The sequence below is a fragment of the Mauremys mutica genome, chromosome 13 (assembly GCF_020497125.1).
Source record: "Mauremys mutica isolate MM-2020 ecotype Southern chromosome 13, ASM2049712v1, whole genome shotgun sequence".
Lineage (NCBI taxonomy): Eukaryota > Metazoa > Chordata > Testudines > Geoemydidae > Mauremys > Mauremys mutica.
The window spans coordinates 47,570,714-47,591,911 of NC_059084.1; the positions used below are offsets into that span (position 1 = coordinate 47,570,714).

Below are 21,198 nucleotides of genomic sequence, written 5' to 3' on the forward strand. Positions count from 1 at the left end.
TTTCCCTGGTGCTGGAGGGGAAAGTTCTCAGGGACTGGGTGGTCACTGCACAGACCCAGGGGCTGCGGATTGTGTCTCCGGGTGCAGCCTGGGCAGAGAGAGGCACAGTTTTAAACAGGAAACTGTCTCCCTCATTTGCATGTCCCCGCTTTATAAGAGACACACACTCCTGCTGCCAGTGATCTGACTGACTCGCCCTAGGGCTTCGGGTGCAGAAGTCAGAGTGTCCCGTCCTGTGTGTCTGTGCAGCGCCGGGCACAGGGCACTGGGGTCCTGCTGACACTTTCGGACCCCTGGGAGGAATGACCAGCTCCCCGCAGTGACTGTGTTTCCTCACCCAGGAACTGAGGGCCTGGCTATTGTGAGGTGATATTGGGGCTGGGGTGACTCAGCTCTAGAGCCCCATTCCAGGGGCACAAGGGCCATGCAACGTCCGGTCGGGCGCGGGGGGGGGGCAGTCAGTATCTGGGGACGGGTCGTATCCCAGGGATGCACTGGGCTGGGCACCCGCTGGAGGGGGAAGATTCCCCATGCCGCGGGGGCGATTGGGGACGGAAGCCCCTTTCCCTTCCCGGCAGTGACCGGCTCCATTGAAATGATCCGTGACACTAGGAACGTGATCGGAGCAAGCCTGGCTCGTGCTTTGGGCCGGGTCTGGGGCCGCCTGTGGGTGCAGGTGGGAGAAGCTGGCGGGGGGAGTCTGAGGGCAGAGTTAAGGTTTCGCAGTGGAGCCTCCCTGACATTAGTGGGCCGAGAGCAGCGTGTCTGGGAGATTTTCTGTAGGGGGGAGTCGAGGGAGGATCCGGCTACAGTGAAGGAAGATGATTCTGCTCGGCTGATATTTATATTCGTGTTTCTATTCCTGTTGCCAGTCACGCGCCCATTCCCATTTACACTCGGGCTGTAAACTCATTGGGATTGAGAGAGGTTTTATGGTCTGTGTTTGTACCGTGCCTAGGACTATGGGAGCCTAGCCTGTAATTGGGATCATAAGAAGGGCCAGACTGGGTCAGACCAAGGGTCCATCAGCCCAGTGTCCTGTCTCCCGACAGTGGCCAGTGCCAGGTGCCCCAGAGGGAGTGAACAGAACAGGCGCTAGGACAGGGGTGGGCAAACTACAGCCCGTAGGCCAGATCCAGTCATCCAGTAGTGGATTTACCATGGAGTCACAGGTTCGGCCATCGCAGCTCCAGGCCAATGGGGGCTGCAGGACGAGGGATGTGCTGGCTGCAGCTTCACCCAGCCCCCATTGGCCTGGAGCAGCAAACCACAGCCAGTGGGAGCCGCAATCGGCCGAACCCATGGATGCGGCAAGTAAACAAACCGCCCTGGCCCGCCGGGGGCTTACCCTGGTGGACCATGTGCTGAAGGTTACCCATCCCTGGGATAGGGGAAAGGGGGGTCCAGCATGAGGGTCTCCTTGGCAGCAGCTGGGGCTCCCCTGTTAAGCAGGCTCATCAAACCCTCACGCTGACAAGCCCCACCTCCCCTGCATCTTTACCACCCCGATGAGCCCCCCCCGGACACCCTCCCCACTGACCCCCAACCACCTACACCTAGACCCCCACCCAAATGAACCCTGTAGATAAATCTCTGTATTAAGCATCTTCACATAACTTTCACATGACTTTGTATCATGCCTCTTTGTATAACCGGGTATTAAGCTTTTTTCATACAACTTTGTATCAAGTCCTTTGCTATAGGAACTTTGTATCAGATCCCTGTGTCGGATGAATGCATGTGATCCGACGAAGTGGGTATTCACCCAGGAAAGCTCATACTCCAAAACTTCTGTTAGTCTATAAGGTGCCACAGGACTCTTTGCTGCTATAAATGTGAGGTGTCCTGCACCTGGCACCTCTCTGTGCATCCAGATCCCCCACTGAGCCGCCTGCACCCAGACTGACCCCCCACAGAACCCTCTTACCCCCCCCCACAGAACCCTCTTACCACCCCCCCATCTGGAGCCCCCCACACTAAGTCCCTCTGCACTGGGACCCTGCTGCTGGGCTGAGCCTCCCTGCCCATATCTGGGGTGCCTGGCACAAAAGGGGCAGGGCCCCAGGGTGTTTCTGGGGCAGGCCTGGCCCTTGTGCTGGGTCAGGGTCAGATTCAGCCTCACTGCCAAGTCCCCGTCCCGGGGGGCAGGGGAGGCTGCAGGGATCTCCCACCTCAGTGGCCTGAGCTCCCCACTGCCGTGGTGAAGCTTCCACATTTATTTATTGTAAAAAAAATGCAGAATTTTAAAATATTATGCACAGAAATGGATGCAGAATTCCCTCAGGAATACGGGGAGCTGTACCGCTGTGCTGGTGGGACTGTGAAGGGGGTGCTGGACAATAGGGGATCTGCGGGTGGGGGAGCTGGGCAGGGGTATGGTGTGCAGGGTGCTGTGTAGTTGTGGTGGGATGTCAGGGGGTGCTGGGGGAGAGTCTCTGGGTGAGGGGTCACTGGCATAAGGGCCGGGCACTGGGCCCGGGGGCAGTGTGGAAGGGGCATGCTGGCAGCTCAGGATGTTGTACGGACAAACCCATACAGGATCGTTTAGGGGTCAAGACAAAGATGCCATGTTTATTATTGATCTGTAACTATTAGCAAATACCTCAATGCTTATACACATACACTCGCACACACACACCCCCCACCCAAAATGTTCTGCAGCTGCTGGCAGGGCCGGCTCTAGGTTTTGTGCTGCCCCAAGCAAAAAAATTTTTGGCTGCCCCCCTCAGCCTTGAGCTCCCCCACGCCCACCAGTGCCTCCCCACCCGCACCTTCTGCCGCCCCAGCACTGGGATCCCCCCCAAACGTGGGATCCGCTACCAGCACACGGCAGCCGAGCCCTGGCCCAGCTGCAATTCACCCTCACGGTGCCCTGGCCCAGCCCCGGCGGGCGGGAAGGCGAGGATCTCCGGCTGTGGGGCTACCTGCTCAGAACCGACGAGCCCAGCCGGCCGCTCACCTCCTCACACGCTCCGGGAGCCCCTCTCGCCGCCACCGCAGCCCAGGGCTCGGCTCCAGGAGACCCCGTTTCCCTCCCTCCCCGGCTCCTCACACACTCTGGGCAGGGCCACCCAGAGGATTCAGGGGGCCTGGGGCAAAGCAATTTCAAGGGCCCCTTCCATAAAAAAAAGTGGCAATACAATAGTAACATGTATTTGGAAGTGTAAAAAGTAAGCAGTGAAATACATTCAACAATTAATTTGTAATCATTTGAAAATACACCAAATACATGATTTAAAAACATGAACTGCTTTACTGGTCTGTCTACATTTGCAATTACATAATGGGCTGTCGCTGGGTGATGGTGATGGTTGGTGCCAATGGGCTGTCGCTGCCTGGTGGAGGTGCTGCTGTTGCCCAGGGCTGGGTGGGGAGCTGGGCTCTGGGTTGGGGGGTGCCCGGCTCAGAGGGGCTGGGCTCAGGACTGTGGGGAGATAGCGTCGGGGGTTGTCTGGCTCAGAGGGGCTGGCCTCAGAGCTGGGGGTCAGGGCTGTGGGGGGAATGGGGTCAGGGGGGTGCCCAGCTCAGAGGGGCTGGACTCGGAGCTGGGGATCAGGGATGGGAGTGATGGCATCAGAGGCTGCCCAGCTCCGGCCTGGCCCCTTACCATGCCACTTACCCCCTCTCTCCGACAGCGCTGCAGTGGTCTGGTGAGTCCAGCGGGGCCTGAGTTCCCACCGCTGGGCTGCAGCTCGCAGCCCCGCCCCCTTATCAGCTGAGACACCGGGGGATGGGGAAAGATGGAGGTGGGGGGAGCCTCCGACCAGGGGCGGCTCCAGGACCCAGCACGCCAAGCACATGCTTGGGGCAGCATGCTGCAGGGGGCGCTCTGCCGGTCGCCGGGAGGGCAGCAGGCGGCTCCGGTGGACCTCCCGCAGGCGTCCCTGCGGGAGGTCCACCAAAGCCGCGGGACCAGCTGCTTGGGGCTGCGAAATGTCTAGAGCTGCCCCTGCCTCTGACATACCCTGTGGGGCCTGGAGCCTGGGGAAAATTGAGCCACTTGTCCCCCCACACACCCGCCCAGGCAGCCCTGACTCTGGGAGCCCTTCTCGCTACCGCCGCAGCCTGGGCTCGGCTCTAGGGGATCCCGCCTCCCTCTCGGGCTCCTCACACACTCTGGGAGCCCCTCTCACCGCCGCTGCAGCCCGGGCTCGGCTGTGTGAGGAGCTCCCGGAGCGTATGAGGAGCCGGGGATGGAGGGAGGAGGGGTCCTGCTGCCGCTGCCACTCCCGGAGGTGCCGCGTTTCCGAGTGGGCTCTGCAGGGTGCCGCCGGGCTGGGCAGTGGGTGCGGATTCCGGCTCAGGTGAGTGGCTGTGCCAGGGCCGGCTCCCAGCAATGATGCTCCAAGCAAAAAAATAAAAAATAAAAATAAAAAAGGGGGAGAGAGGGGCGGAGTGCCGCCCCTTAGAAAATGCTGCCCCAAGCACATGCTTGGAGGGCTGGTGCCTAGAGCCAGCCCTGGGGAGGGGACACCTTTCTGATATTTTGGGGGGCATAGGGGAGTCACACAGCGTGCCCAGAAAAACGAACAGAAAAAGACCGCTCCGTCCCAGCGTTGCTGCTGTAGTTTTTGTAAGATTACCCTGAAATTATAGGGCCTGATTTTCTTCTCACTTGACCCAGTGCAAAGGCTCAGGAAATCAACAGATGGTAGCTCAGGGAACCGGAAGTCCTCTCGCCTCCTTGTCAATGAGAAACACGTCACTTGGAGTCACTAGAACACATGCTTCTCTCGCTCCCTCGGCTGGAGAACAGGGATCACCTCACTGAAGTTAATGGATTTCCAAAGAATGTAAAATTTAAGCTTATGCAGGATACAATGACAAGATCCTTTATAATATTCCCTAGGGTTCCGCACACTCTGTTTCTTAGAGAAGATAAAATTCCCCAGTTTTCCTTTAAATCTGACCAAGAACCTTACCCTGCCTGTGTGTCTAGCCCTAAATTTAACCTCTTTTAAAATCCGGACCTGAACACTGATCCATACACAAAATGTTTGCCTTTACCATACAAATGCTAATTCTTCCTCTATCCCTGCAAATCCTGATTTAACCCCAAAGCCTAACTTTAACCCTGTCTCTCTAACTCTAAATCTCACACTTAATATAACACTGACCAAGACACTAAAGCTAATCCGGGCCCTTCCATTTATATTTAACCATATTGAACCTTACCCTTAACCTTAACCATAATGCTAACCCTAACCCTAATCATACCCATATCGCTAACCTTAATCCTGCTCCTAACCTTAACCCTAACCATACCCTTTATTACTAACCTTAACTGTATCCCTAATCCTAATTTTAGGCATAACCCTAATCACAACCCTTGGAGTTTTGCCGGTGGCTGTAGGAGTATTTTAATGAGGCTGAATTTTCCTCTCTTTAAATTTTGCTCAGTGACCTCTCATTGCTGGGAGGAGTGTGTGCGTTTTTTTCCACCAGTCGCCCCAAACGTTGGATTAATTGCGGAATTCTGCGCAGTGCAAGCCGCGTGGCGAGAGAGTAAAGTTTGGAATTGCAAAACCACTCGGGATCAATCCTGTAGAGACAGTGAGGGAGCTGCAGATTCTTGTCACTCTGGCGACAGGAAGAACGATACTCAGGGCTGGCTCTAGACCCCAATGCTTGGGGCGGCATATTGCCGGCAGGGCAGCAGGCGGCTCCGGCGGACCTTCTGCAGGCACGTCTGCAAGAGGACACCAGGAGCCGAGGGACCGGCGACCGGCACCGCGCCCCCTGCGGCATGCCGCCCTGCTTGGGGCGGACAAATTCTTAGAGCCGCCCCTGCCGGTAACGGAAGGGTTAAAACTGCCGGGAGGTTTGTGTTACATTCACTCGGGTGCCGGGTCTCCTGTCCCAGCCCGGAGCGGTGTGTGTGTCACTGCTGCCCCCGCGCGGCTGCCGGGAGAAGCGCGATTCCGCAGCCTGGGTTTTTGTATGATCACAAACCGGTTTCGTGTCACTGTGTCTCTCGCACAGTAATAGCGGGCGGTGTCCTCGGGCTTCAGGCCGGTCATTTGCAGATACAGCTCACTCTTGGGATTATCCCTGGAGATGGTGAACCGGCCTTTGACTGAATCAGCGTAGCTTGGATCCGACCCATCATTGTAAATAAATGCGACCCATTCTAGCCCCTTCCCGGGAGCCTGTCGGATCCAGCTCATGTAGTAGCTGCTGAAGGTGAACCCGGAGGCTTTGCAGGAGAGGCGGAGAGAGTCTCCGGGCTTTTTCACATCCCCTCCGGACTCCACCAGCTGCACCTGGGACCGGGCACCTGGGAATAAAGTAACATTAAGAACATTAAGGGGCTGGGCTCGGAGCTGAGGGTCAGGGTTTGGGGGGATGGGGTCGGGGGGGTGCTGCCCCAGCCCCTTACCATGCCGCTTACCCCCTGCAGCCGTGTGGTGTCTCCAACTGGGGCCTGAGTTCCCAGCGCTCGGCTGCAGCTCGCAGCCCCGTCCCCTTATCAGCTGAGACACCGGGGGATGGGAGAAGAAGGAGGTGGGGGAGCCTCCGACATACTCCTGGGGGCCCCTGTGGGGCCCGGGGTCTGGGGAAAATTGCCCCACTTGCTCCCCCCTGGGCAGCCCTGACTCCGGGAGCCCTTCTCGCTGCCGCCGCTGCCCGGGCTCCGCTCCAGGGGACCCAACCTCCCTCCCTCCCTCCCCAGCTCCTCACACACTGTGGGAGCCCCTCTGGCCGCGGTGGTGAGAGGGGCTCCCGGAATGTGTGAGGAGCCTGGGAGGGAGGGAGGCGGGGCCGGATGCAGGGAGGGAGGAGGGGTCCTGCTGCCGCTGCCTCTCCGAGTCTCCCCAGGGGGGCGCAGGGTTTCCCTTCCAGAGTGGGCTGTGCAGGGCGCCGCTGGGCTGGGCAGGGGGCGCGGATCCCGGCTCCGGCGAGAGGCTGCGCCAGGACCGGCTCCCGGCAATGCCGTCCCAAGCAACAAAATAAAAATAAAAAAGGGGGACGGAGTGCTGCCCCTTAGAAAGTGCCGCCCGAAGCACCTGCTTGGAGGGCTGGTGTCTAGAGCCGGCCCTGCCAATAGGGATTTGGGCAGCTCCCTTAGGTCCTTTTATAGCTCCCAGGGTTTGTGTTTTCACCTCTCCTGATTTCTATCCTCACACTGGTACTGAGAGGTGAACGTGGGGAATTTAAGACTTTTTTGGCAGATAAAACTTTCTTTTCATCCGTATCAGTGTCTGTAATAGAATATCTGGGACCGAGTGAATCCCCACCGCGCCCAGTGCAGAACACGCCGTTCCCGGCATCTCCGCCTCCTGTGGATCTAGAGCTGACTGACCAGCCGGGTTCATTTCCCCCATTTCAAAGGGGAGGGAATTACTGTCTCCTGTGAGCTCCCAGCGCGGCCTGTCAGCATCAAACCAGCTGGGACTTTCTCTGGTAACCGCCACGGGAGGTTTTTGTCTGAGCTCAGCCCGGCTTCCCCTCACTGTGTCTCTGGCACAGTAATAGCGGGCGGTGTCCTCGGGCTTCAGGCCGGTCACTTGCAGATACAGCAGGTTGTTGGAGTTGTCCCTGGAGATGGTGAATCGGCCCTTCACTGCGTCGGAGTAGTAGATAGTACCCCCGCTGCTGCTGATAACCGAGACCCACTCCAGCCCCTTCCCGGGAGCCTGGCGGACCCAGCTCATGCTGTAGCTGCTGAAGGTGAACCCGGAGGCTTTGCAGGAGAGGCGGAGAGAGTCTCCGGGCTTTTTCACATCCCCTCCGGACTCCACCAGCTGCACCTGGGACCGGACACCTGGGAATAAAGTAACGTTAAGAATCGTATCAATATTGTTTGGGAAGAACACAATATTCCCCTCTGTCTATAAAGAAATTACGGGAAAAATACCTTCGAAAGCCGCTACAATGAAAATTAGGTGGAGCCAAAGTCTCATTTTCCCTGATGTTGGAGGGGAAAGTTCTCAGGGGACTGGCTGGTCACTGCACAGAGACAGGGGGCTGCGGGCTGTCTCGGCTTGTGCAGCCTGGGGACAGAGAGAGACGGATTTAAACCGGACACTGTCACCCTCATTTGCATATCCCTCTGCTTATAAGGGACAGCAACTCCTTCCCCAGCGATCACACTCCCTGCCTGGGGACCCACGACAAGGGGCAAGACCCGTTGCTAGAGAAATAAGGAGAGAGAGAGAGAGATCGGCCCTTCTGGTTCAAACCCATGGCCTATCTCGTCCCTTATCCTGTCTCTGTCAGTGCCCCACCAGAACTTCAGGGAGAATGTACAGAACAGCGACATTTGGAATCTTCCACTCCCCGCTTCCGGCATTGAGAGATTTAGGGTCCCTTGGGCTCGGGGTTGGGCCCTGACCCTCTTGGCTCATAGTAATTGATTCTCTAGGAATTTATCTCGTTCTTCTTTGAAGCCAGTTATACTTTGGGCCAAAACAACATCTCGTGGCAATGAGTTTCCCTGGTGAATTGTGCGTTGTGTGAAAAATAATTTTCTCTTGTTTATATTAATGCTGCAGCCTATCGGTTTAATCTGATGAGCCCTGGTTTGTGTATCTGGGGAAAGGGTATGACATCACATGACCTTCTCATAAACAAACTAGGAAATACAACCTGGATGGAGCTAGTATAAAGTGGGTGAATAACAGTTGGAAAACCATTCCCAGGGAGTGGTTCACAGTCATGCTGGAAGGGCACAGAGCAGGGATTGGTTCTGAGTCCGGTTCTGCTCAATATCTTCATCAATGATTTAGATAACAGCATAGAGAAGACACTTATAAAGTTTGCGGACCATACCAAGCTGGGAGAGGTTGCAAATGCTTTGGAGGATAGGAATAAAATTCAAAATGATCTAGACAAACTGGAGAAATAGTCTGAAGAAATAGGATGAAATTCAATAAGGGCAAATGCAAAGTGCTCCACTTAGGAAGGAACAATCAGTTGCAAACATACAAAATGGGAAATGACTGCCTAGGAAGGAGTACTGTGGAAAGGGATCTAGGGGGCATAGTGGATCACAAGCTAAATATGAGTCAACACTGTAACACTGTTGCGAAAAAAGCAAACATCATTCTGGGATGTATTAGCAGGAATGTTGTAAGCAAGACACGAGCAGTAATTCTACTGCTCTACTCTGCACTGATTAGGCCTCAGCTGGAGTATTGTGTCCTGTTCTGGGCACCACATTTCAGGAAAGATGTGGACAAATTGGAGAAAGTCCAGAGAAGAGCAACAAAAATAGTTAAAGGTCTAGAAAACGTGGCCTACGAGGGAAGATTGAAAAAACTGGGTTTGTTTAGTCTGGAGAAGAGAAGACTGAGAGGGGACATGATTTAAAGTACATAAAAGGTTGTTACAAGGAGAAGAGAGAAAAAATTGTTCTTCTTAACCTCTGAGGATAGGACAAGAAGCAATGGGCTTAAATTGCAGCAAGGGAGAATTAGGGTGAACATTAGAAAAAACTCTCTAACTGTCAGGGTGGTTAAGCACTGGAATAAATTGCCTAGGGAGGTAGTGGAATCTCCCTCATTGGGGATTTTTAAGAGCAGGTTGGACAAACACCTGTCAGGGATGGTCTAGATCAGAGGTGGGCAAACTACAGCCCACGGGCTAAATCCGGCCCACGGGACAGTTCTGCCTGACCCCTGAGCTCCTGGCCAGGGAGGCTGGCTCCCGGCCCCTCCCCCACTGTTCCCCCTTCCCCCACAGCCACGCCGCCACGTGGGCAGCGCTCTGGGCGGTGGGGCTGTGTGCTCCTGCCGAGCAGAGCAGCATCGTGTCTGATTCCGGCCGGGTACTCTGGCCGGGTGGCGCAGCTGCTCTGAGCGCAGGGTGACCAGATGTTCCGTTTTATAGGGACAGTCCTGATATTTGGGGATTTTCCTTATATAGGGACCTATTACCCCCCCACCCCCTGTCCTGATTTTTCATACTTGCTGTCTGATCAGCCTATCTGAGCAGCATGGTGAGGAGGCCAGGGCCGGGGGGTTGGATAAGGGGTGGGGCGTCCCGGAGGGCAGTGAGGGGACAGGCAGCAAGGGGCAGTTGGATAGGGCAGAGGTTCTGGGGGGCAGTCAGGAGAGGGGAGACAGGGGGCTGGATAAGCGTGAGAGTTCTGGGGGGCCTATCAGGGGGCAGGGGTGTGGATAGGGGTCAGAGCAGTCAGGGGACTGGGAGCAGGGGGGTTGGATAGGTGGTGGGGTCCCGGGGGCAGTTAGGGGCATGGGGTCCTGGGAGGGGGCAGTTAGGGGACAAGGAGAAGGGGGGGGTTAGATGGGTCAGGGATTCTGAGGGGGGCAGTCAGGGGGCAGGAAATGGGAGGGGTCAGAGGCCAGACTGTTTGGGGAGGCACAGCCTTCGCTACCTGGCCCTCCATACAATTTTGCAACCCCAATGTGGCTCTCGGGCCAAAAACTTTGGCAACCCCGATCTAGATAATCCTTAGTCCTGCCATGAGTGCAGGGGACGGGACTAGGTGACCTCTCAACGTCCCTTCCTGTTCTATGATTCTGTGATTCTAACTACTGCACTTCACTGCTTGAACCCACAAGGCTGCAGCTTCTCCGTTCAAGACCTTCAAGGGCTGGGGAACGAGGGGTTTAAAGCAGGGGCAGTGAGTAGCCCCAGCTGCATCATGGTCCCCTTTTCCTAAGGGTCTGATCAATCCATCTGTGAATGGGCTCCAGTTCCCAGCCCCGAGCTCATGGAGGAGAGTGACGCACTAAGGCGTCTAGCAAGGACTGTGTGATGGATCTTTCACACGGTGCCTGATACTTAATCAAAGCCCTGGTCAATTCATAGATCATCCTTACAATACTGGGGCCTGTGTCATTTCAACACCAGTTTTCCTACCATGCACACAGGATAAACTGTTTACCAAGGACTAGTTATTTAGTGTCCCTGGGTTTGTCTTTGCCACTTTGAGGCAACTTAGAGGGGCTTGATGTTGAGAAGTTGGGTGGTCAGCACCTCCAGAGAGGTGCAGCAATGTGGGTCCCCAACACGGGGCCTGATGATCATTTATGAAAATATTGGACACAGATGTTACATTTTTAGGTGAGAGAACAAAGGATGATTCATTTGCTTATATGATATTGAAATAATTTATTTTTCTATGGCATATTTGAAAGCACCCAGGGCGGTTAAGCACTCTGTGCCCATTGAAAACAAAAGGCCTTTGAGCACTTAAGAAGTGTCTGTATGTCGTCAAAATGTCCCCCTTTTGCTGAGAAGCAGAGACGTGGTAAATAAGACTGGTGCCCATTTGAGCCCCTTCTTCTGGATTAGAGGAATTTTTTACGCAATGGTGCTGCTTTTCTGTCTCTCTAGGGTTGGTCCCGATGGCTCCGGTTGAAGATGTCGGTTGTTTGTGCCCTGGGAACACTCATCAGTCATGTTATTCTTGCTGTGTCTCTGCTCACCTGGCGCACATGGAATTCTGCCCCCGCTCTGCACATTGGCTGAAGTCAGAGCTAGGAGAGGGACACTAAAATGCCCCTGTACTTAAGGTGCATGAGGCACTGTAGGAGTGTGCATGAAAACAGGACTGTAGCAGGGTGCTGGTGCAAAGGCACCTAATTAGCCCCTGCTCAGCCAGCCCCAATCAGGGGAAATAGATGGGGGCTGGGGAGAAATCTGGTGCCTGGCCGTTAGAACTGGCTGCACCTGTGGGGCTGAGGCTTCAAGGGCTATAAAGGCTGTCTGGCACAGGGCCGCCCAGAGGGAGGGCAAGTGGGGCAATTTGCCCCAGGCCCTCATGAGAGTTTTTCGTTTGCCCTGGAGCAGGGTCCTTCACTCGCTCCAGAGGCTCTGGAAAACTCTCATGGGGCCTGGGTCCCCAGAGCTTCTTCCGCTCCGCGTCTTCAGTGCCGGGGGGTCCTTCCGCTCCGCGTCTTCAGCACCGGGAGTCCTTCCGCTCCGCGACTTCAGCGCCGGGGGGTCCTTCCGCTCTGGGGCGGATGGACCCTCTGCCTCCGAATGACTGCCAAAGCGGGACCCGCCGCTGAAGTGCAGCCCGGTCTTTGGCGGTAATTCGGCGGCAAGGGGTCCTTCCATTCTGGGACCCACCACCGAATTACTGCCAAAGACCGGGTTGCACTTCGGTGGCGGGTCCCGCTTTGGCGGTAATTTGGCAGTGGTGGGTCCCTGACGCAGGTCTTCGGGGCCCTTCGGTGGCAGGTCCCGGAGCGGAAGGACCTTTCGCCGCCGAATTACCACTGAAGCAGGGGCTCCCCGCTGCCAAAGGCCCCTGGAATCCTCTGGGCGGCCCTGGGCTGGCAGCCAGAAGAAGGGGAGTGGCCAGGGGAAGGTCAATCTCCAGGCTGAGGGCAGACTCCGGGTAGGAGAGGAGATTGTCAGACCTGCCAGCTCTGTAAATAGTCTCACTGGTGGTGGGAGAACTTGTGTAAATAAAGCCAGGGGTGCTGCACAAAGAGAACCTCCCTGTGCTTTACTGGGCAGCAGAGGGCCCCAGGAAGAGGGGTGGGCAGGGGGCCCTGTTACAAGGCCCATATCCAGGAGCGTTGCCAGCTTTTATGCCACCCTAGGTGGTGGAAGGTCCCACCCCAAAATGCCACCCCCCTCACAGAGGCGGCAGAAGGTCCTGCCTCCGAAATATGGCCACGGTCACTGCCGCCAAATTGTAGAGCCCTAGGCAACCACCTAGGTCACCTAATGGGTTGCACCGGCCCTGCCCATATCCCACCCAACTGGCACAGGTTTCAGTGTCAACAGAAGGGGGAAGGCAGGGGAATCAGGATTGTGCCCTTCTAAACTGCTGCGTGGGGTGAAGAGATTCCTCTGGCTAGGCGGGACACAGTTCAGGCAGAGGCCCTTGTGTAAGGAGGGGCGGCTCTATGTTTTTTGCTGCCCCAAACACGGCAGTCAGGCGGCTTTCAGCAGCACGCCTGCGGGTGGTCCAGGGTCACGCAGATTTGGCGGCGTTTCTGGGGGTGATCTGCCCATCCCAAGGTTTTGGCTTACCACCCACTGAATTGCTTCCAAAACCGTGGGACCAGCAGACCTCTCGCAAGCAGGCCACCGAAGGCCGCCTAACTCCCGCCCTCACAGCGACCAGCACGCTGCCCCCTGTGGCTTGCTCCCCCAGGCACACACTTGCTGCGCTGGTGTCTGGAGCCGCCCCTGAGTATAAGGCCTCCACATGGGGTGAATTTCACCCACAGAGAATTATCCCTCTGATACTTGACACCATGCAAGGCACTGCATTTAGCCGTATGGAGTGGAAATCCATCAACCTCATGAAGAAACTTGCACAAATACAGACGGATATCATCTTCCTTTCCAAATGCAAACGGATGGACATCATACCAAATGGACTAAAGGTAAAATATCCACTGCTATCTACATACTACACAGACCACAGTGAGAGATTATGCCATACTCTATTAAAGAAACTGAGGAACCACCTGATCAGCATCCTATACAGCAAACAGGAAAACATCAAAAAAGAGCTCTCCAACCTGGAGACTCTCATTAATCACCAAACTTCCATACAAACGGACTTCACTAAAATAAGACAGGAGATCTACATCACTCACTTCACCTCTCTACAAAGGAAAAAGGACTGTAAGCTGTCTAAACTCCTACCTGCCACATGGGGCCACAACCGTGGTACCCCTAACCCACCCAGCAATATCGTCAATCTATCCAATCACACACTCAGCCCAGAAGAAACGTCTGTCCTATCTCGGGGACTCTCTTTCTGCCCTGCCACCCCCACCAACATGATACAGTTCTGCGGCGATCTGGAAGCCTACTTTCGCCGTCTCTGACTCAAAGAATTCTTTCAGGACAACACTGAACAGCGCACTGATACACGGTTACCCTCCCACCAACAGCACAAAAAGAAGAACTCCACATGGACTCCTCCTGAGGGTCGAAATGACAGTCTGGACCTATACATTGAATGCTTCCGCCGATGTGCACAGGCAGAAATTGTGGAAAAACAACATCGCTTGCCTCATAACCTAAGTCGTGCAGAACGCAATGCCATCCACAGCCTCAGAAACCATCCTGACATTATAATCAAAGAGGCTGATAAAGGAGGTGCTGTTGTCATCATGAACAGGTCTGACTACCAAAAGGAGGCCGCCAGACAACTCTCCAACACCAAATTCTACAGGCCACTTCCCTCAGATCCCACTGAGGAATACACTAAGAAACTGAACCATCTACTCAGGACACTCCCTACACTAACACCGGAACAAATCAACATACCCTTAGAGCCCCGACCAGGGCTATTCTATCTACTGCCCAAAATCCACAAACCTGGAAATCCTGGACGCCCCATCATCTCGGGCATTGGCACTCTCACTGAAGGACTGTCTGGATATGTGGACTCTCTACTCAGACCCTATGCCACCAGCACTCCCAGCTATCTCCGTGACACCACTGATTTCCTGAGGAAACTACAATGCATTGGTGACCTTCCAGAAAACACCATCCTGGCCACCATGGATGTAGAGGCTCTCTACACCAACATCCCACACGCTGATGGAATACAAGCTGTCAGGAACAGTATCCCTGATGATGCCACAGCACAACTGGTTGCTGAGCTCTGTGCCTTTATCCTCAGACACAACTATTTCAAATTTGATGACAATATATATCTCCAGATCAGTGGCACCGCTATGGGCACCCGCATGGCCCCACAATATGCCAATATTTTTATGGCTGACCTGGAACAACGCTTCCTCAGCTCCCGTCCACTCACGCCCCTTCTCTACCTACGCTACATTGATGACATCTTCATCATCTGGACCCATGGGAAGGAGACTCTGGAAAAATTCCACCACGATTTCAACAGCTTCCACCCCACCATCAACCTCAGCCTGGACCAATCTACACTGGAGGTCCTCTTCATAGACACTACGGTGCAAATAATTGATGGTCACATTAACACCACCCTATACCGAAAACCTACCGACCTCTATGCCTACCTTCATGCCTCCAGCTTCCATCCCGGGCACACCACAAGATCCATTGTCTACAGCCAAGCACTGAGGTACAACCGCATCTGCTCTAACCCCACAGACAGAGACCAACACCTACAAAATCTCCACCAAGCATTCTCAAAACTACAGTACCCGCACGAGGAAATAAGGAAACAGATCAACAGAGCCAGACGTGTACCCAGAAGCCTCCTACTGCAAGACAAACCCAAGAAAGAAACCAACAGGACTCCACTGGCCATCACAGACAGTCCCCAGCTAAAACCCCTCCAGTGCATCATCAGGGATCTACAACCCATCCTGGAGAACGATCCCACACTTTCACAGGCCTTGGGTGGCAGGCCAGTCCTCGCCCACAGACAACCTGCCAACCTGAAGCATATTCTCACCAGTAACTGCACATCACACCATAGTAACTCTAGCTCAGGAACCAATCCATGCAACAAACCTCGATGCCAACTCTGCCCACATATCTACACCAGCGACACCATCACAGGACCTAACCAGATCAGCCACACCATCACCGGTTCATTCACCTGCACGTCCACCAATGTAATATATGCCATCCAGGAATGCCCCTCTGCTATGTACATCGGCCAAACTGGACAGTCTCTAAGGAAAAGGATAAATGGACACAAATGAGATATTAGGAATGGCAATATACAAAAACCTGTAGGAGAACACTTCAACCTCCCTGGCCACACAATAGCAGATCTTAAGGTGGCCATCCTGCAGCAAAAAAACTTCAGGACCAGACTTCAAAGAGAAACTGCTGAGCTCCAGTTCATCTGCAAATTTGACACCATCAGCTCAGGATTAAACAAAGACTGTGAATGGCTTGCCAACTACAGAACCAGTTTCTCCTCCCTTGGTTTTCACTCAACTGCTAGAACAGGGCCTCATCCTCCCTGATTGAACTAACCTCGTTATCTCTAGCTTGCTTCTTGCTTGCATATATAAACCTGCCCCTGGAAATTTCCACCACTTGCATCCGAAGAAGTGGATATTCACCCACGAAAGCTCATGCTGCAAAACGTCTGTTAGTCTATAAGGTGCCACAGGATTCCTTGTTGCTTCCCCTCTGTCAGGTCCATCTTGGGGAGTGGGGAGCCCAGAACCAAGTTCTGGGTCTCTCCCCATTTCCCCAGCCAGCTCCAAATTGACACTCCCTCCTCTGGCCTCTGTCTCTCTTCCGGACAAGGAGGCCACCTGATCTTTGTCCCCAACACCTTCAGTTGGCATCTTGCAGGGGAAACAGTATTCAGAGAAAATATTAAGGACATGCCCACTTCATCACAACAGGTGCAACAAAATATAATACTGTATACTGAAGTAGGCAAGTGCTGCTTCTGACTTTCCACTTTTAATTGACCCTTGTAATCTTGTGGCACTGACGCGTTGTAGCTTCATTTTATATCGGCTTACAGGGCGGGAGCGGGGGGGGGCACCACCATTTTGGGCCACACCAAAAATTATACAAACCTGCCGCCTATGTTCACAGATGAAGCGGGGATCTCTGCACCCAGTGGGGCTCTGGGCAGGAAGGGGAGACACGTTGCCCGGGAACGGAAGGGTTAAAACTGCCGGGAGGTTTGTGCAGGGGCGGCTCTACGAATTTGGCCGCCCCAAGCAGTCATGCGCGGGAGGCGCCCCGGAACCCCGGGAGCAGCGGACCTCCCGCGGGCATGAGAGCGGCGGGTCCGCTGGTCGCGCGGCTCGGCTGGACCTCCCGCAGCAGGGTTCACTGGTCCCGCGGCTCCAGTGGAGCTTCTGCAGGCATGACTGCGGGAGATCCACCGGACCCGCCTGCCGCCCCTGCCGGCAAATGGCGCCCCACGCGCGTGCTTGCCGGGCTGGGGTCTGGAGCCTGCCCTGGCTTTCTGTTACATTCAACCGGGTGCCGGGTCTCTGTCCCAGCCCGGAGCGGTGTGTGTGTCACTGCTGCCCCCGCGCGGCTGCCGGGAGAAGGGCGATTCCGCAGCCTGGGTTTTTGTATGATCACAAACCGGTTTCGTGTCACTGTGTATCTCTCGCACAGTAATAGAGGGCGGTGTCCTCGGGCTTCAGGCCGGTCATTTGCAGATACAGCTCACTCTTGGGATCATCCCTGGAGATGGTGAATCGGCCTTTGACTGAATCAAGGTAGTATGCACTACTCCCACCCGTGTTTATAGCAGCGACCCATTCAAGTCCCTTCCCGGGAGTCTGGCGGACCCAGTCCATCCAGTAGCTGCTGAAGGTGAACTCGGAGGCTTTGCAGGAGAGGCGGAGGGAGTCTCCGGGCTTTTTCACATCCCCTCCGGACTCCACCAGCGCCTGGGACCGGACACCTGGGAATAAAGACAGGCCATTAATATCGGTATAAAAACAGCGCTAACACAATATTCTTCTAACTCTGCCAGTTATTCAGAGGAGGAAAATACCTTCCAAAGCTGCTAGAGCCAAAATTAAAAGGAGCAAAAATCCCATTTTCCCTGGTGCTGGAGGGGAAAGTTCTCAGGGACTGGCTGGTCACTGCAGAGACCCAGGGGCTGCGGATTGTGTCTCCGGGTGCAGCCTGGGCAGAGAGAGGCTCAGATTTAAACAGGAAACTGTCTCCCTCATTTGCATGCCCCCGCTTTATAAGAGACACACAGTCCTGCTGCCAGGGATCTGAGTGACTCGCCCCCAGCGCTCCGGGTGCAGGAGACAGACTGTCCCGGCCTGTGTGTCTGTGCAGCGCCGGGCACAGGGTCTGGGGTCCTCCTGACACTTTCGGACCCCTGGGAGGAATGACCAGCTCCCTGCAGTGACTCTATTTCCTCAACCAGGGACTGAGGGGCTATTTATTGTAAAGTGATATGGCGAGGGGAGGGGAGACGAGACTCAGCTCTGGAGCCCCGTCTCATGCGCAGAGGGGCCGTGTAACGTCCGGTCAGTGGGGCCCGTATCTGGCGAGGCTTCAGGCAGCACTGAAGGGAGATTGTTATTCACGATGGATATTTATATTCCACACTTCTGTTCCCATTCACACTCCACTTCCCATTTATACGGAGATTCTGTGAAATAAAACTGAGCACAAATCTGCTGTTGGGTTGGCTGTTGGGGTTGATTCCTGTCCCCCCCTTAAATGGGGCCATTTTAAGAGCCAAACACGATGTGAACCCGCTGTCGGTTTTGGTGATGGGCTTTGTCACTCTGGTCTAGTCTCTCACACAGTGACACCGGGCGGTGTGTTCCGCTCTCCTGCTGCTCCTTTGTAAATACAGAGGGCTGCTGGGACTGTCTCGGGAAACAACGAACCGCCCTTTCACTGAATCGGTGCAATGGGAACAATTTCGTGTGTCCTGCGCCCTGGAGACCCGCTGCAGACGCTTCCCAGGAGCCTGACGGACCCAGCGCTGAAGTGGAACCCGGAGACTTTAGAAGAGGCGAAGTCAAAGGGCGCCTGCAAGTTCCATGTACGAACGAGCCGTGTATGTAGGTGCAGAGCTGAAAAAAGAATGTTTTCCAACCCCCAAAGCCCCTCTTCAGTCTCCTCCCCAAGGCTGTGCTGTTTTCTCATTGCTCCCCCTGGTGGGGAATGGAGAAGGGGACTCTGCAGCCCCCCTCCCGCTGACTGACCTCCCTTTTGTATTATCATTTAAAGCAGAAAATAAATATTTGGGAGGTTATTTATTCTTTTAATCCAAGATTATTTTGCTCCTATGAAAATGTCCCTTTTGCCAGAAACAGACAGGTTTTGCTGAACAATTATTCAACTAACCAGAAAAACAAACAAACAAAAAAGAAAAACAAAACAAAACAAAAAAACTTGGTGGGTTCTAGTGCCAAAAGCTGAGAGATCTAGGCTGAAACCCAATTAATCAGGTTGAGGATTTATGGCCTGTATTATGCAGATGATCAGACTAGAGAATCATACTAATCCTTTCCAGTCTTTAATTCTATGAATCTGTAACTGTCCTGGAGGTTGTGTTCATTTTTACTTTGGTGTCTGATAAAGGTCACATTCAAATATGACCGTAAGAACATAAGAATGGCCATATTGTCTCAGACCAAAGGTCCATCTAGCCCAGTGGCCTGTCTTCTCACAATGGCCAATGCCAGGTGCCCTAGAAGGAATGAACAGTATTCCAGATGTGGCCTTACCATGGATTTATATAAGGGCAATAATATATTCTCCGTCTTATTCGCTATTCCTTTTTAACCCTAATATCCTGTTTGCTTTTTTGACTGCTGATGTGCACTACATGGACATCTTCAGAGAACTATCCACCATGACACCAAGGTCTCTTTCCTGACTCGTTGTATCTAAATTAGCCTCCATCATATTGTATGTATAGTTGGAGTTACTTTTTCCATTGTGCATAACTTTACATTTATCCACATTAAATTTCATTTGCCAGATATTTTTTTAGCACTTTGTTATTGTTTGTTTGAAACAATTGTTTGTTGGTTTTGTGAGATCTTTTTAAAGTTCTTCACAGTCTGCTTTGGTCTTAACTATCTTGAACAGTTTAGTATCATCTGCAGACTTTGCCACGTCACTGTTTACCCCTTTCTCCAGATCATTTATGAATAAATTGAATGGGATTGGTCCTAGGACTGACCCTTGGAGGACACCACTAGTTAGTCCTTTCCATTCTGAAAATTTACCATTTACCATTTATTCTTACCCTTTGTTCCCTGTTTTTTAACCAGTTCTCAATCCATGATAGGATCTTCCCTCTTATCCCATGACAACATAAGAGCCTTTGAGTGGCCTTGTCAAAGGCTTTCCGGAAATCTAAGTACACTATGTCCACTGGATCCCCCTTCTCCACATGTTTGTTGACCCCTTCAAAGAACTCTAATAGATTAGAAAGACATGATTTCCCTTTACAGAAACCATGTTGAGTTTTGCCCAACAATTTATATTCTTCTATGTGTCTGACAATTTTCTTCTTTACTATTGTTTCAACTAATTTGCCTGATACTGACGTTATACTTACCAGTCTGTAATTGCCAGGATCACTTCTAGAGCCCTTTTTAGGTTGGATATTAAGAAAAATTTCCTAACTATCAGGGCAGTTAAGCATTGGAATAAATTACCTAGGGTGGTTGTGGAATCTCCATCTTTGGACATTTTTAAGAGCAGGTTAGACAGACACCTGTCAGGGATGTTCTAGATGGTGCTGCCATGAATGCAGGGGACTGGATTTGATGACCTCTCGAGGTCCCTTCCAGTTCTATGATTCTATGAAAATCTAAAATCAGCAGTGGATTGAAGGAGAGAAGTCACTTCAAAAAGGGACCAATGAGCCACATTCTCCAATAAAGAGCATGAGAGCACTGAATAAAGCTGTGTTATAAATCACAGCCATTGCAGTATCACACAGAGAAAAATCTCTCGCCCTTCAGTAGATGCATTGGGAAGAAAATACTTTCCAAAGCCGCAGCAACAAAAACTAAAAGGAGCCAAAGTCTCATTTTCCCTGGTCCTGGAGAGGAAAGTTCTCAGGTGATTTGGCTGGCAACTGCACAGACCCAGGAGCTGCCGATTGTGTCTCCAGGAGCAGCCTGGGCAGAGAGAGGCAGAGATTTAAACAGGAATCTGTCACCCCTATTTGCATGTCACCCTCCTTATGACACATAAAACATCCTCAATTAATGAGCTCAATTTACCTGCCTGGGGATTCAAAAAGTGGCCAGAGGAAGCAAGAGAGGAACATTCAGGGCTCAGGGCACTCAGGCTGGGTTCTCTGCTCTGTCACAGACTTCCTGTGTCACTGGGGAAGTAAACCTGTGGCTGGATTTTTCCAAGTACTGAGGCATCACTGTACATTCTCTGAAGCACTGAGGAGCCCAACTCCCATAGATGTACCTCAGTTCTCAGGCTGTGAAATGGGGATAATCGAACTTTCCTCCCTCTGTGGGGTGCATGGAGGATAGATGAGATCGAAAGTATGAGGTGCTCAGATATGATGGTGACTGGGGGAGAGGGGGATATATGTGTATCTAGGAGAAAAAAGTCTATTACTCTGGGTGTGATGCGAGGATCACTTAAATGAATGGAATGAGCTAGTCAGTTATCTTCATTTGACCTTGGGCCATTCCCCAATGCAGCAATTAATGGCTTTTCCTTCCCATGAGAAAACTGCTGGTTGGGTGACATGATGAACTTGAGCAAAAATGTCTGGTCTATGAAAAGAGAAGAGACTTTAATCCTTGTAGGGCCTGATGCGAAAGGCCTTTATAACTCAATGGAAGCCACCCCACTGAGTACAACATCATT

At 53.2% G+C, this 21,198-nt stretch overlaps 1 gene segment (V, D, J or C); it reads right to left on the reverse strand.

Moving 5' to 3' along the window:
- Nucleotides 1-5,951: 5,951 nt before the first annotated feature.
- LOC123348154 lies at nt 5,952-7,904 on the reverse strand (the record flags this gene model as incomplete). The annotated part of the segment is given in 3 exon segments: nt 5,952-6,277; nt 7,469-7,765; nt 7,859-7,904. Coding segments are annotated over 3 exon segments (669 nt in total), but the record flags the coding sequence as incomplete, so codon positions are not given.
- Nucleotides 7,905-21,198: the final 13,294 nt, after the last annotated feature.